This window comes from Notothenia rossii (assembly GCF_949606895.1).
Source record: "Notothenia rossii genome assembly, chromosome: 1".
Classification (NCBI taxonomy): Eukaryota; Metazoa; Chordata; class Actinopteri; order Perciformes; family Nototheniidae; genus Notothenia; species Notothenia rossii.
In genome coordinates this window covers 95,142,062-95,158,775 of record NC_136912.1, presented here as the reverse complement: position 1 = coordinate 95,158,775, position 16,714 = coordinate 95,142,062, and the positions used below count along the sequence as shown (strand labels likewise).

The window sequence follows — 16,714 nt, the reverse complement described above, 5'->3', positions numbered from 1 at the left end:
CCCCAGCTTAACCAATCACTTCGCTCTATTCTCACAAGCCTATCACAGCGCTCCGCTAACCCTTTTAAATCTCCTCTCCCCTGACAGCTGTCATTTCAGGTGACTCGACGCAACCCTCCTCCCCCCCTTTTCACCTCCTGTCCCTCTGAATCCAGGGTCAAGCTAAGCCCCTCCCCTTCAGACCGACCCCAACTATCCATTCACCACCACCAGGGTCAAGCTAAGCCCCTCCCCTTCAGACCGACCCCAACTATCCATTCACCACCACCAGTGTCAAGCTAAGCCCCTCCCCTTCAGACCGACCCCAACTATCCATTCACCACCACCAGTGTCAAGCTAAGCCCCTCCCCTTCAGACCGACCCCAACTATCCATTCACCACCACCAGGGTCAAGCTAAGCCCCTCCCGGGCCTTCAGACCGACCCCAACCATCCATTCACCACCACCAGTGTCAAGCTAAGCCCCTCCCCTTCAGACCGAACCCAACTATCCATTCACCACCACCAGGGTTAAGCTAAGCCCCTCCTCTTCAGACCGAACCCAACTATCGATTCACCACCACCAGGGTCAAGCTAAGCCCCTCCCCTTCAGACTGACCCCAACTATCCATTCACCACCACCAGGGTCAAGCTAAGCCCCTCCCCTTCAGACCAAACCCAACTATCCATTCACCACCACCAGGGTCAAGCTAAGCCCCTCCCCTTCAGACCGACCCCAACCATCCATTCACCACCACCAGGGTCAAGTTAAGCCCCTCCCCTTCAGACTGACCCCAACTATCCATTCACCACCACCAGGGTCAAGCTAAGCCCCTCCCCTTCAGACCGAACCCCTACTATCAAGTCGCCGAAACTGCATTCCATTAATTTGTGCATTCCTGGCAATAAATGTGTATTCTTATCAAAACCGTCTCTCCTGATTGAACTAAGATTTGTCAGAAAGTGTTTCCACTTTAATTGACTGGGCTCATTAACACATGAATACTACTGTGTGATATATGTTTACGTGTATATTTAAGAACAGCACAAGTTTCATATGTGGGACATATCTCCATTATACTTTTTGAATCGACTGAGGGCCATTTACAAATGGACAACGAGCCGCAGTTTAGACCCCCCTGATGTAGTTTATTGATATGGAGTGGTGTAGATAAGTAGTAGAGTACTGCATCATATATATTTAAAATCAATTAGAGTTATATAAATTCAGTGGAGTGCAATATTGGCCCTGGGAAATGTAAAGGAGTAAAAGCATAAAGTAACAGAGGTGGAAGAAGTACTCAGATCAAGTAAAAGTACATAAAAATACCTTGTTGCAAGTAAAAGTCATTCATTTAAGTCGAGGGGTAAAAGTATAACTATGGTTTTAAATACTATTCAGGGTAGGAATTTCATGGCGGCCATGACGGCATTGGCTGTTGTAGCCCCTCGGTCTGGCCGTTATGCCCCACAAATAATTGTACGTCCTACGGCCTCCATGGCCTGCGTGCCCCTCACACTGTTAAAATCTCAAAGTTGCTTTAAAAGAGTCAGAACATTGTTTTCTGAACTGCATTATGCTGCGTTCACAACGGACGCGATGCGAATATTCTCATCGCTCTAACCGCTGGAGTTTCACCGCGGCTGTCAGCTGTGTTTACTCCTGTCATTCAAACAGGACGCGCTGGAGAGGGGGCGGGACTTATTTCAATGTAAATACTGTGGTGGAAACCAACTACGACAAAATTAACTTATTTTACAGTGATTTAATTGTAATACACGTTTCAAAATGATGCTGAAGTAACTACATACTGATACCGGTTAGTAAAAAACATGAATTAATGCTTTGCCAAGTCTGCAGACAGACGGCAGGAGAAACACCTTTAAAATGCGTGTTTTCTGAATGGATCAGGCTAAACTAACCTGTAGCTGCTCCGTCCACGCTCACAACAACGTCCTAAAGACAGAACTAAAGCAGCGATTGTATTCGCCATGACAGTCTGTGGTTTGTACATGTTTCACTTTGTCCAGTTTCTGACCAGAGCTGTGAGGAGTTGATTAAAGAGACTCACGCACTCACTCACGCACGCACACACACTTCACTGTGCACTGCTGAATGATGTGCAGAGTTAGACCCTTGAAGGCTGTTTCTTCTGCTCTGAAATTGAATCTATATATATATATATACAAAATGTCTAGCAGAAGTAAAAGTACTCCATATGGCTAGACTAGAATTCCCCTGATGTGCAATAACTAAATATAATACTTTCTGCAATATACCCTCGTGCAGTTGCACATGTATTACCATGCTGTACATATCTGCTGTTTCGTGTCTTACTTATTGTTGTTATTAAAGTGTGCATACAGTCAACAACCAGCCAGCCCCCCCCCCCCCCCCCTACCTCACAGACCTGCTGCGCCACCACACCCCTTCCCGCTGCCTCCGCTCATCAGAAGCCAACCTCCTATCCATCCCCACCCGCATCAAGCACCGGACCTGGGGGGACAGAGCCTTCTCTGTTGCTGCCCCCTCCCTCTGGAACTCACTCCCACAACCCTCACTCTATCTGATGTTTTAGTCGCGTGCATTCCCGGGACAAAAAAAGGATTTCTGATTCTGATTATATTGTACTGATGTTATAAAATACTATTTAATAAAATAAGCTAACAGATTGACTACATATTGAGCAATGCAGACATGGGGACTTCTTAGTAAATCTCACACAGAGGTGGAAGAAGTACCTGGTGCTTTATCTTAAGAAATACTGCATATAAATACCTGGTTGCAAGTCCTTTATTTAAAGTAGTACTTGAGTAAAAGTACAAAGTGTTATCAGCGACTAAAGAGCAGAATGGAAGTGACAATAAACTGACAGAACAATAATACCAAACAGACCAGCAGCAGTAAATCAAACTGCTCATTAAACCTGAACCTGGTCCTGATACAGGTCCAGAGAAACTTATTGACACAACAGCCTCCATTTCTGATGACATGAATGTCACCTGCATTTCCATCCATATACTGACTCTGATAAAAACACCTGAGATCCAAAGTGCCTTTCAGGTCGTCACACGGTGTCTAAAGCATCCGATTCAAGGACTGTTCAATGACTGTTCAAGCTAAATGTAGGAGGACTAAAAACAACATATATGCAGACGCAGATCAGAGTTAATTATGGTTTCATGGCTGAGAATGTTTAAAATACAGTGTGCAGATTTTCTTTCTATTTTTAAAAAGACGTTCAACCTGGAAAAATGCACTTAATTCACTCATTCACCGAGGCACGTGTAAAACAATAAAATAATGACGCACCTGCAGGAGATGGATGCAGATAGTAGATAGTCAAGAATAAATAAAAATATTAATAAATAAGTCAAATAAAAAGATATATTAAAATATAATAAGAAAAATATTAAAATAATAATACATATTTCAAATAAAAAAAATATTTTTAAAATATTAATTAATAATAACAATAGTTTCAAATAAATACATTTAAAATAATAATAATATATAAATAATGATTCTTGCATATTCAAGCACCTTTAAGGTCAATACCATTCTCAGAAACGTCTCAAACTACAAGCATGTGATTAATTATTGATGATGCAAATGCGTGCAATCTCAGGTTCAATAATAATGCTTTCATGAACCAATTTAAATTAGGGCCGGGACTCGATTAAAAAAATTAATCTAATTAATTAGAGGCTTTGTAATTAATTAATCGAAATTAATCGCATTTTTAATCACATATAAATATCTGACCTGAGAACAGTGAGAAGCAATTTTTTTCACATGGATTTTAGTATACCATTGAATAATGACTGAATACATAAGCTTAAGCAACAAAACATTGTTTATTTTTTTCAAGGTGGTCCTTAACCAAGACCAACAGAAAAGTGAAATTTTTGCCATAAAGTGTAGCAATAGCATATTTAGGAATATAGTACATTTCAGAGATTCAGGTAGCCTATAGGTAGGTAGACCTTCTGTAAACTATAACACTTTGTTTTTGAAGTAAAACACAATACTTTCAAGTACATTCAGAACATTGGAAACCCTGACTATTAGAAAACATCTCTCTGTTGCTTCAGAGGCCAGAACAGACTTTGTTGATTTACCAACAGTTGATTTAAAAATGGGTGTGGGTCCTTGTACTCCGAGTCGGGCTAGCTTCCACGCTAGCTTCCACGCTAGCTGCTATATGTTTTGCATTGAGGTGATACTTGAGGCTTGATGTGCTGCGGTGATATGCGAATTCCTTTTTTCATAATTTGCAAACAACCGTGCTCTTATCGACGCTTCCATCCGTCCGTTTTTTAAAACAAAATGTCCCATCCACGGGGCCAACCAAAGCGGTCTCATCAGCTTCTTCTTCATGTTTGACTATTGTTCACTGTGGTTTGTTGTTGTCTGAAGTCATGAACGTTAGTTGGTGCTCCAGTATAATCGGTACCCCCGAAACTCATCCAGTGAAAAACGTTCCGCAGGGCAAAAATAAGTGCGATTAAAATGCGTTAATTTTTTAACGCGTTAATTTTTGTGTAATTAATTAATCTTAATTAACGCGTTTAAAGTCCCGGCCCTAATTTAAATGTGTTCAAAACATTTAATCTTCACTTTACAGTTTCCCAATTTACTGACCACTAAAACTATATGGATGCTGACACAAATGGACATGAACAGGCAAACACGATGAAAAAAAAAAAAGCCCCCACTTTTTGTAAAAATAACCTTAAAAAAACAAATGGACTTTTTGAAGAAAGAACAGAACATTACGTACTCTGAGCTGGAGGGTGTGGCGGAGGATGGTTCCCTCTAAGGCGTGGATCCACTTCTCCCGCTCGTCTGCATCTCGGGCTGAAACACACACACACCCTGTGAGCCACTTTTTCCATACACACACACACATTGGGAGCGATTACACTGGGATTACACACACACACTAATGACACAACACTGGAATGACATGAGGACGCAGTGAGGGACGAGTATTCATTGAGGAATTATTAGAGGATAGACAGGAAGTAAACACTAAAGGGAACAGCAGAAGAAGACAGACAACCAGGAAGTAAACACTAAAGGGAACAGCAGAAGAAGACAGACAGCCAGGAAGTAAACACTAAAGGGAACAACAGAAGAAGACAGACAGCCAGGAAGTAAACACTAAAGGGAACAACAGAAGAAGACAGCAAGGAAGTAAACACTAAGGGGAACAGCAGAAGAAGACAGACAGGAAGGAAGTAAACACTAAGGGGAACAGCAGAAGAAGACAGAAAGGAAGTAATAACTAAAGGGAACAGCAGAAGAAGACAGAAAGTAAACACTAAAGGGAACAGCAGAAGACAGACAGACAGGAAGTAAACACTAAAGGGAACAGCAGAAGAAGACAGACAGCCAGGAAGTAAACACTAAAGGGAACAACAGAAGAAGACAGAAAGGAAGTAAACACTAAGGGGAACAGCAGAAGAAGACAGACAGGAAGGAAGTAAACACTAAGGGGAACAGCAGAAGAAGACAGACAGGAAGTAATAACTAAAGGGAACAGCAGAAGAAGACAGACAGGAAGGAAGTAAACACTAAAGGGAACAGCAGAAAAACACAGACAGGAAATAATAACTAAAGGGAACAGCAGAAGAAGACAGACAGGAAGTAAACACTAAAGGGAACAGAAGAAGAAGACAGCAAGGAAGTAAACAATAGAGGGAACAGCAGAAGAAGACAGAAAGTAAACACTAAAGGGAACAGCAGAAGACAGACAGACATGAAGTAAACACTAAAGGGAACAGCAGAAGAAGACAGACAGGAAGTAAACACTAAAGGGAACAGCAGAAGAAGACAGACAGACAGACAGACAGACAGACAGACAGGAAGTAAACACTGAAGGGAACAACAGAAGAAGACCGACAGGAGGTAAACACTAAAGGGAACAGCAGAAGAAGACAGACAGGAAGTAATAACTAAAGGGAACAGCAGAGGAAGACAGACAGGAAGTAAACACTAAAGGGAACAGCATAAGAAGACAAACAGGAAGTAAACACAAAAAGGAACAGCAGAGGAAGACAAACAGGAAGTAAACACTAAAGGGAACAGCAGAAGAAGACAGCCAGGAAGTAAACACTAAAGGGAACAACAGAAGAAGACAGACAGGAAGTAAACACTAAAGGGAACAGCAGAAGAAGACAGACAGGAAACAAACACTAAGGTGAACAGCAGAAGAAGACAGACAGGAAGTAAACACTAAGGGGAACAGCAGAAGAAGACAGACAGGAAGTAAACACTAAAGGGAACAGCAGAAAAAGAAATACAGACAGGAAGTAAACACTAAAGGGAAAAACAGAAGAAGACAGACAGGAAGTAAACACTAAGAGGAACAGCAGAAGACGACAAACAGGAAGTAAACACTAAAGGGAACAGCAGAAAAAGAAATACAGACAGGAAGTAAACACTAAAGGGAAAAACAGAAGAAGACAGACAGGAAGTAAACACTAAGAGGAACAGCAGAAGACGACAGACAGGAAGTAAACACTAAGGGGAACAGCAGAAGAATACAGACAGGAAGTAAACACTAAGGGGAACAGCAGAAGAATACAGACAGGAAGTAAACACTAAGGGGAACAGCAGAAGAAGACAGACAGGAAGTAAACACTAAGGGGAACAGCAGAAGAATACAGACAGGAAGTAATAACTAAAGGGAACAGCAGAGGAAGACAGACAGGAAGTAAACACTAAAGGGAACAGCATAAGAAGACAAACAGGAAGTAAACACTAAAGGGAACAGCAGAAGAAGACAAACAGGAAGGAAACACTAAAGGGAACAGCAGAAGAAGACAGACAGGAAGTAAACACTAAAGGGAACAGCATAAGAAGACAAACAGGAAGGGAACAGCAGAAGAAGACAAACAGGAAGTAAACACTAAAGGGAACAGCAGAACAAGACAGACAGGAAGTAAACACTAAAGGGAACAGCATAAGAGGACAAACAGGAAGGGAACATCAGAAGAAGACATACAGGAAGTAAACACTAAAGGGAAAAGCATAAGAAGACAAACAGGAAGGGAACAGGAGAAGAAGACATACAGGAAGTAAACACTAAAGGGAACACGGTATGGTACTAGAAAAATATGTTAAATCAATATTGTGATTCGAGCTGTTGGTTTCTTTAGTGTGTAGCTGTGTAATAAGCGGGATGATATGCAGCGAGGCGGTCATTAACGGAGCAATACGTGTGCTGCATTAACTGTCAAACTGTTCCTTTAATTTACACAAAGGAGGTAAAACTCCTAAAACTAATCCTTTTTCTGTTTCACATGCCGTCTTTAACGAGGCTGCACCCTCAGAGCAAAGAGAGAGAACAAACACACAGCAAGTTCAATTAAACACACACACATACACAGTCTCAAGCAGTCTCACACACACACAGTCTCACACACACACACACACACACACACACACAGTCTCAAGCAGTCTCACACACACACACACACACACACACACAGTCTCAAGCAGTCTCACACATACACAGTCTCAAGCAGTCTCACAAACACAGTCTCACAAACACACAGTCTCAAGCAGTCTCACAAACACACAGTCTCAAGCAGTCTCACAAACACACAGTCTCAAGCTGTCTCACAAACACACACAGTTTCACAAACACAGTCTCGAGCACACTTTTTGATTCAGACATACAATATTTAGTCCCCTACCAACAAGGCAAGTAACACTTATGTTTTAAATGTTAATATTTTTAGTTGTTTTGGTCTAAAAAAGTTTTTAAAAAATGGTCCATCAGTCCTTAAAAGATTGCGAAGAAAATATGGAAGGAAAATACATAAATAAATATAATTAAATTAATTGATTAATTTTAAAAACATGTTTCAATTAAATAAATTAAACAGTAGGGCTTTTTACATTTTACTAACTGTAATACCTTTTTTAATACAGTGCCAGGTCATTAAAAAAAATCCAGTAAATACAGGAGAATCTTTTAGTTTTGACGATCTGCTATGGATGGTCAGACAGCACGGTAACTCCAGAGGCTGTGAAAGACGGACTTCATCAGACACGTGTTACTGAATTATCTGGCAAACTATATCCTGTGTAAGAGTCATTTTTCATTGAGCGGGATGCAGCAGATGAATGGCGGTGCTACGGCAGAAAGAAAGCTTTTAAAGACATTAAAAAGGGCGGCCGAGGCTCGAGTCAATCCACTCAGACAGCTCGTCTCTCTCAGACTCTCAGAGGAGCAGATTAGTACTGATGCTGCTCTGTTCAGGACAGCAGGGATAGAGAAGCAGCCATTCAACAAAACACTGTACTCTATGAACCTAGAGTCCAATCTGTGTGTCACACGCCATGATTTATCTCCCTGGGTAGGTGTCGACTCAGCAAGGCTTCGGGTTCAATATTTTTATAGCATGGAGCAGGAATGAGTCCTAAAGCCCTAACATGACTCAGCATGTATGCACTTTCTGTCCCCTGGTCTGGAAGCCAATGTTTTATCGAATGTGTTTTTGGTTCCTGAAATAAGGTCTGTGGTTAACACAAGTTGAAAAGATTTGTTTCCCCCTTTATAGCCCAACATTAGCCTCCTTTAGCTTAGCGGTGGTGACGTGAAGTCATGTGACCGTGCTGTAGTTCCTTTATAGCCCAACATTAGCCTCCTTTAGCTTAGCGGTGGTGACGTGAAGTCATGTGACCGTGCTGTAGTTCCTTTATAGCCCAACATTAGCCTCCTTTAGCTTAGCGGTGGTGACGTGAAGTCATGTGACCGTGCTGTAGTTCCTTTATAGCCCAACATTAGCCTCCTTTAGCTTAGCGGTGGTGATGTGAAGTCATGTGACCGTGCTGTAGTTCCTTTATAGCCCAACATTAGCCTCCTTTATCTTAGCGGTGGTGACGTGAAGTCATGTGACCGTGCTGTAGTTCCTTTATAGCCCAACATTAGCCTCCTTTAGCTTAGCGGTGGTGACGTGAAGTCATGTGACCGTGCTGTAGTTCCTTTATAGCCCAACATTAGCCTCCTTTATCTTAGCGGTGGTGACGTGAAGTCATGTGACCGTGCTGTAGTTCCTTTATAGCCCAACATTAGCCTCCTTTAGCTTAGCGGTGGTGACGTGAAGTCATGTGACCGTGCTGTAGTTCCTTTATAGCCCAACATTAGCCTCCTTTAGCTTAGCGGTGGTGACGTGAAGTCATGTGACCGTGCTGTAGTTCCTTTATAGCCCAACATTAGCCTCCTTTAGCTGAGCGGTGGTGACGTGAAGTCATGTGACCGTGCTGTAGTTCCTTTATAGCCCAACATTAGCCTCCTTTAGCTTAGCGGTGGTGAGGTGAAGTCATGTGACCGTGCTGTAGTTCCTTTATAGCCCAACGCCAGCTTCTTACTTCAGAAATCATAAAGTGGTGTTACTGTGTGGAGATTATCCCGCTGAACTAAACGTGTCAGTGTCATTAAGTTTGTAGGAGAAATCCCATCAGCTTTTCGAGGTAACCAGGAGGACCGTGTTAATGATTTGAGGGGATGAGATAGCAGAATCTGAACCGCTGACTGAAGCAGTTAGTCATCCACAGGATTAATTAGTCATTTAGTCCAGATCAACTAATTAGCAGTGGATGGAAGATATTCTTCAGTTTGAGGATCTGTTCAAAGTGCAGGTAGACACATTAAACTACACAGTGAACGTGCTTTTAAATGTTTAACTGTGCACAGGGTGTGCTATATAATGTTTAAAGGTTATCATCATTTTTTATAGAGGAACAAAAAGGGGTAAAAGTCTAAAAGTCACATGAAAAGTTCCACCCTTTAATTGCAAACCTGACATAATAAAAACACTATAAACTGATGCAATGTTAAGCCTGTAAGAAGTGTCCGGAGGCTCTTATCTCCTCAGACATCACTGGCTATACATTTAAACTCACCAGTTGTTCCACTTTTAAATTCACATTTAATGTCGATATTTTTAACAGTTATTTATTTAAATGGATTTTTTTATATAATTATTTTCCTGGTAATTATTTTTAATGATATATTCTTTTAAATTTAAACTTACATGAAAACACAAAATCTATATTTATTAGCTTTTTTATTTTTCAGCAGCAGACTGTTTTAAATCGTTTGCCCCCAGATTGTGAAAGCACAATAAAAAAAATCTATATGTTGTTTAATATTTGTATTTGAGTGTTGCCTCTTTTGTTTGATTTGTTTGGACTGTTGTAAAGAGCCTGTTTTCTTTGTTGAACGTGTGAAAAGTTTTCCATTTTATTTTGAGTAATCGATAGCACGATATCAACACACCACCGGGGGCAAAGCAGGTCATCCAAACGTCAGGAGAACAGATCTTATGGAAGGACAACGCGTTAAAGATGTCTGTTTAAAGCGTCCACGCAAAGGAAGGAAGCAGCGACACAAGAGTCTCAATAAAGAAATCCCATTGTTTTTTTGCAGAGGGAATCCTTGTGATGCTAACTTCAGGGTTAACAACAACAACAACAACAGCAACAACTCGTCAACACTCTATCCCTAACCTCAGCGGTCACTTAACAATTCCAAAGATTCCCCTTCATAATGCTCAGCCTCTTTCCATAATGCCACTCATCTCTTTCTCCAAGGTCTCTCTGAATTATTCATCCCTCTCATCTTCTCTCTCCTCCTGCCATCTTCAGACGAGCTGACGAAGAGGAAGAGGATGAGGGGCTCCAGAGGGACGACTGAAAACTGTCAATAACGAGGAGGCCAAATGTGGATCAGGAGAAACTTCTGAGTGAGCGTTAACAGGCTTTGTGACACACATTCAAAGGACCCCTATTCTAATCAGTATGTAGTGTCTCTACTTTAAAGAGTCCTCTCCTGCTGATGTTCAGGTGTATATCAGTATGTAGTGTCTCTACTTTAAAGAGTCCTCTCCTGCTGATGTTCAGGTGTATATCAGTATGTAGTGTCTCTACTTTAAAGAGTCCTCTCCTGCTGATGTTCAGGTGTATATCAGTATGTAGTGTCTCTACTTTAAAGAGTCCTCTCCTGCTGATGTTCAGGTGTATATCAGTATGTAGTGTCTCTACTTTAAAGAGTCCTCTCCTGCTGATGTTCAGGTGTATATCAGTATGTAGTGTCTCTACTTTAAAGAGTCCTCTCCTGCTGATGTTCAGGTGTATATCAGTATGTAGTGTTTCTACTTTAAAGAGTCCTCTCCTGCTGATGTTCAGGTGTATATCAGTATGTAGTGTCTCTACTTTAAAGAGTCCTCTCCTGCTGATGTTCAGGTGTATATCAGTATGTAGTGTCTCTACTTTAAAGAGTCCTCTCCTGCTGATGTTCAGGTGTATATCAGTATGTAGTTTCTCTACTTTAAAGAGTCCTCTCCTGCTGATGTTCAGGTGTATATCAGTATGTAGTGTCTCTACTTTAAAGAGTCCTCTCCTGCTGATGTTCAGGTGTATATCAGTATGTAGTGTCTCTACTTTAAAGAGTCCTCTCCTGCTGATGTTCAGGTGTATATCAGTATGTAGTGTCTCTACTTTAAAGAGTGCTCTCCTGCTGATGTTCAGGTGTATATCAGTATGTAGTGTTTCTACTTTAAAGAGTCCTCTCCTGCTGATGTTCAGGTGTATATCAGTATGTAGTGTCTCTACTTTAAAGAGTCCTCTCCTGCTGATGTTCAGGTGTGTATCAGTATGAAGTGTCTCTACTTTAAAGAGTCCTCTCTTTCTGATGTTCAGGTGTATATCAGTATGTAGTGTCTCAACTTTAAAGAGTCCTCTCCTGCTGATGTTCAGGTGTATATCAGTATGTAGTGTCTGTACTTTAAAGAGTCCTCTCCTGCTGATGTTCAGGTGTATATCAGTATGTATTGTCTCTACTTTAAAGAGTCCTCTCCTGCTGATGTTCAGGTGTATATCAGTATGTAGTGTCTCTACTTTAAAGAGTCCTCTCCTACTGATGTTCAGGTGTATATCAGTATGTAGTGTCTCTACTTTAAAGAGTCCTCTCCTGCTGATGTTCAGGTGTATATCAGTATGTAGTGTCTCTACTTTAAAGAGTCCTCTCCTGCTGATGTTCAGGTGTATATCAGTATGTAGTGTCTCTACTTTAAAGAGTCCTCTCCTATTCTGTAGAATATCTGGACTTTTCACATATTTTGCTTTTACAAAATATTGCCCTTACTGTGATTTTAATCTTGATTACAGTTAAAGTAACGTTGCCGCGGCGTCAGACAGTTGGACTGATGGTCTGTGCAGTAAGAAGAGGACAGATTGATAGCTCCTGTAGAAGAGAGGAGGAGAATGAGGGCAGAGGAAAGAGGAAAGGAGTCAGGAAACGGTGATGCAGCACTGGGGAGGAAGAGGACGATGAATAATGGATGCTTCTCTAAATAGAAAGAGCTGCACTCAGGATCAGAAACACTCTTCAAACTGGAACCGTCCCGTTGGAGGACGACATTTTAATAATACAGCATTATCCCGAAACACAGTTTGATGAAAGGAGCCGTGTGTGTAATCAGCTGGTGTATTGATCACTGGAAATGTTAGTAAAGTGTGAAGTAATTAATCCAATATTAATCACAACCACAATTTCTGCTTCCCACAGTTCACACACACACACACACACACACACACACACACACACACACACACACACACACACACACACACACACACACACACACACACACACACACACACACACACACACACACACACACACACACACACACACACACACACACACACACACACACACACACACACACACACACACACACACACACACACACACACACACACCCCTTGTGCAAAGTAAATAAAAAATCATCCTGCTGATTTGAACGTATCCCACACTGCTGATTCAGCTGAGCTGTAGTGTGTCCTATAGGTGTTCGTGCATGTACCGTCTGCAAAGTGTTTCTCTCGTTATATATAATATTATATACATATTATAGATTTAGTAAATTATGTAACTTTTTATTTTATTCAATTCTGTATTACTTTAATACTTTTTTATGCGTGCTTCTACGTATCATTAAGCTGTCTTTGGCTCTTTTTCTGCTGTAGCAACGTACATGTAATGGCATCAAGGTTTCCTTTTGCCACTATAGAGCGGGGTTGACGACAGGCAATCCAAAGCAATCTGTTTGAGTATTACTCATCATGCAGCAGACTGCAGAGAGGGGTTGCTTGGATACTTCAATTAAGAAGAAGAATTCCTCTTAATTGAAGTATCCAAGCAACCCCTCTCTGCAGTCTGCTCCATGACGAGTAATACTCAAACAGGTTGCTGGTTGGGTTGGTTTCGTGGACACTCAAACTGTTAACTGCTACGTCCTTTCTAACCTCTGGGTCCTCAGATGGAATAAGGCCCAGGTTCTTCTGTGTTGTTTGGGCCAATATTCCTTTCCCTCTCTGTGGGACGAATAAAGGTATTCTGATATATATATAGTTAAGCCACTTTAAGGCGCTATCTACACATTTAAGTTATTATTATTATATTCACTGTAAAGTCTTTGATGGCGTAGTAGCCTTTTTAATGTCTGGCTAAACACCCGCATGTTTGCTGCTTTAAGGAAGGGGTTTCATATCACGCTCTCACATTTGGCCTCATTACATTAGAGTATGAAACTGAATATTAGAAGTAGGTTGCCGGTACGATACTGTGCATTCAATCTTTGTAACGGAACTTTCTCCATGAGGCTACAGGAGAATAAGTTATTGGAAACTTTGAAAAAATGTGTTCCATCTCTCACAGAGTTCATTTGCTTAAAAAGGCTTTTGTATACTTCCTGCTGAATTTTCTTTCCCTCAAAAACACCCCTTTTTCTGATGTTTGGTTTATGCTTTGGTTTTGTGTAATTACTCTGGATAATCGCCTCGATCCAACGGATGATTGATCAAACTGTTATATAAATACTGTGCAAATAAAACAAAACTATGTGCTCTGCCTGTCCTCTCTCAGCCTCCAGTGAATCAGATCATATTCACCATAAACATAACATTAATATTTAAATATATGGAGCATGTGCACCTCTACCTCAGCAAGTCATGCAGATAAATGGACTGTACTTATATAGCGCTTTATCCAGTCTTTAAGACCCCTCAAAGCGCTTTACATGCTACATGACATTCACCCATTCAAACAGAGCACCTGACTCTAGGACCTAACATTCACACACCGTTGGCCATCGGGAGCAACTCAGGGTTAAGTATCTCGCCCAAGGATACATCGACATGTTGACTGCATGGGCTGGGATCGAACCCACAACCTTCTGGTTGAAAGACGACCGCACTCCCTCACAGCCACAGTCAGATCAGAGTAACTGCAGTACAGAAAGTTCCAGAACAAATTAAGACCAGGACACGTGAGCTATTTCTCCTCCACAAACACACAGAAAGATGTCTACTCTGAGGGTGGAAGAAACTTGAGTTACATAATAATTATTTAGCCAAAGCAGCAGAGAGCAGAACACACAGCGGCCGCAAACATCCGGGACACACACACCTGACTGATCACACACACACACACACACACACACACACACACACACACACACACACACACACACACACACACACACACACACACACACACACACACACACACACACACACACACACACACACACACACACACACACACACACACACACACACACACACACACAGTCTCTGAACTGTCGTTGAACCTCCCTAACAAAACAGACACTGTTGTAAAATAACTAGGGCTGTCAAACGATTAAAAATGTTAATCAGATTAATCACCATTCGAACTATGTCCAAAATATGCATTTCTTTATTTATATTGTTTTGGGAATGGAAAGATAAATGAAAGAAGGCGGATATATCCATTTCACATACAGTATGTTTATTATAACATTGTTCTGTGTGTCAGAATGAAAGACAGCCCACACACCTATCAATCATCAAACCGTGGGGTCTTATTTCATTACGTGTTGATTTCTATCAACACGTAATGTTGTATCGATGTGTATAGAGATGCACTACAGCAAAAGTATTCTTCGTCGGGACTTCCTGCAACAACACCACGCCGTTATCTTGATTCTGATTGGCCGGAAGACATTATCAAAGATGTTCTATTGAGAAGACGATCACTACGTGACAAAAGTTTTCAAAACCGTTTCTAGTCTTCAGTATTTCCAGACAAGTGGCTACTGAAATCAATCTGACTAACTGCTGTTTGTGTGATTCACTCAGCGAGTTGGCGGACTTTATTTTGCTTACTTTAACATCATTGTTCGTGGTGGGGCTAAGCCATTTCTTGGTATGGGTGTAGCCTACCTCAGCCATACCCCAGTGCTGCCACTGGTGTGATGTATGGGGCGGGCCATTCTGCACATGCATTAAATGCGTTAAATATTTTTAACGCAATTAATTCAAAAAATTAATTACCGCCGTTAGCGCGATGACTTTGACAGCATTAAAAATAACAAACAAAAAAACCACTTGGTATGTATATAACTCACACACTTCATTCTACAAGGTTACACCTATTTTATAAATACTGTGCCTATTTGCTTATCTAACTGAGTGTGTACTTCTGTACATATCATGAGTCCGTCTCTATCCTTTGCTGTAACGATGTACATTTCCTCTTATAGTCTAGTTTCCAGCAGTGTGACCCCGGAGATGTTGAGACCCCAAAGTGTTCTGATAGAAATGTAGAGTAGGGTCTGCAGCACATAGAAGCTGCCGGATGCTAACCTGCATATGCTGGGTAGTTTGCACAATTAGCATAAGTTGGGTTAATCAGCTATGCGGACAAAAGTGAAAACATGGCTTGGTCGATTTGGAAAATGTGTGGTTTTGGAAGTTAACGAGGAAGCCGAGTCCATTTCTGACATTTTCAGGATCAAAAATTGCAGTTTTAACCAGAAAACACCAATATTTGTACTCCAAGTGGACTGATTTTGATACATTTTGGGTCGATTTGGAAGATTTAAGGGACTAAATTGTCAACAGCAGAGGTGATAAGTTTCATGTTGTGCTCTCTATATCCAGCACTACTCATGGTAGTCAAAATCAGCCCACAGAGAGGACAAACATGGCCACTTTCTTTCTGCAGAATTGTCCAAATCGGCCAAGACATGTTTTAACTGTTGTCTGCATATGCTAATTAATGCAACTTATGCTAATTGCCCAACATATGCAGGTTAGCATCCGGCAGCTTCTATGTGCTGGAGACCCTACTCTACATTTCTAACACTTTGGGCTACTCAACATTTCAGGCTCCACTAATCTGGCACTTACACTATCTGTGGGACACATCAAAGAACTCTGATGAACAAACTAACCCTAAACCAGCCTGGCTCAATGTCCCAGAAGACAAACAAGCTCTTCCTCTTCCTCCTCTTCCTCATCCTCTCCATCCTCCATGCAATCGCACCATGCACGGATTCCTCCTTACCCTTCCTTTTGTAGAACCACAGCATACAGCTTCGGAAAACAGACATGGGAGAGGGCATGGAGGAGGTGGGGGGGGCAGGAGGCCCATGGACTGTGGCAGGTGGAGACCCTCGAGAAGGAGGGAAGTGGAGGAGTGGAGGAGAGGATGGAGACAAATAGACGGATGGGAGATGAAGGTGGAGAAGGTGAGGTAAAGACCTGGAGGTGGAGGGATAGAGTAACAAAAGAAAGGGGTTGTTTCCTGTCAGAAAGAAGGGAGCGATGCGTGAGCTCGGTTTGTAAATCCAAAAGACCTGAGCTCAGCTTCCCAGAGGACCGCTCT

General features: G+C 41.5%; 1 protein-coding gene across 7 annotated transcripts in view; it reads right to left on the bottom strand.

Annotated features, from left to right (window-relative positions):
* The window catches only part of osbpl9 (oxysterol binding protein-like 9), a 71,889-nt gene that overhangs the window by 45,789 nt on the left and 9,386 nt on the right, over window positions 1–16,714 (bottom strand). For 6 of the 7 annotated variants that reach the window (XM_079663464.1, XM_079663465.1, XM_079663466.1 and 3 more), the window contains exon 4: window positions 4,763–4,839. In XM_079663464.1, coding sequence (XP_079519590.1) covers window positions 4,763–4,839 — 77 coding nt within the window. Of the gene's footprint in view, window positions 1–4,762; window positions 4,840–16,393; window positions 16,524–16,714 lie in introns of those variants that run through there. The other variant, XM_079663469.1, reaches the window with a different exon arrangement.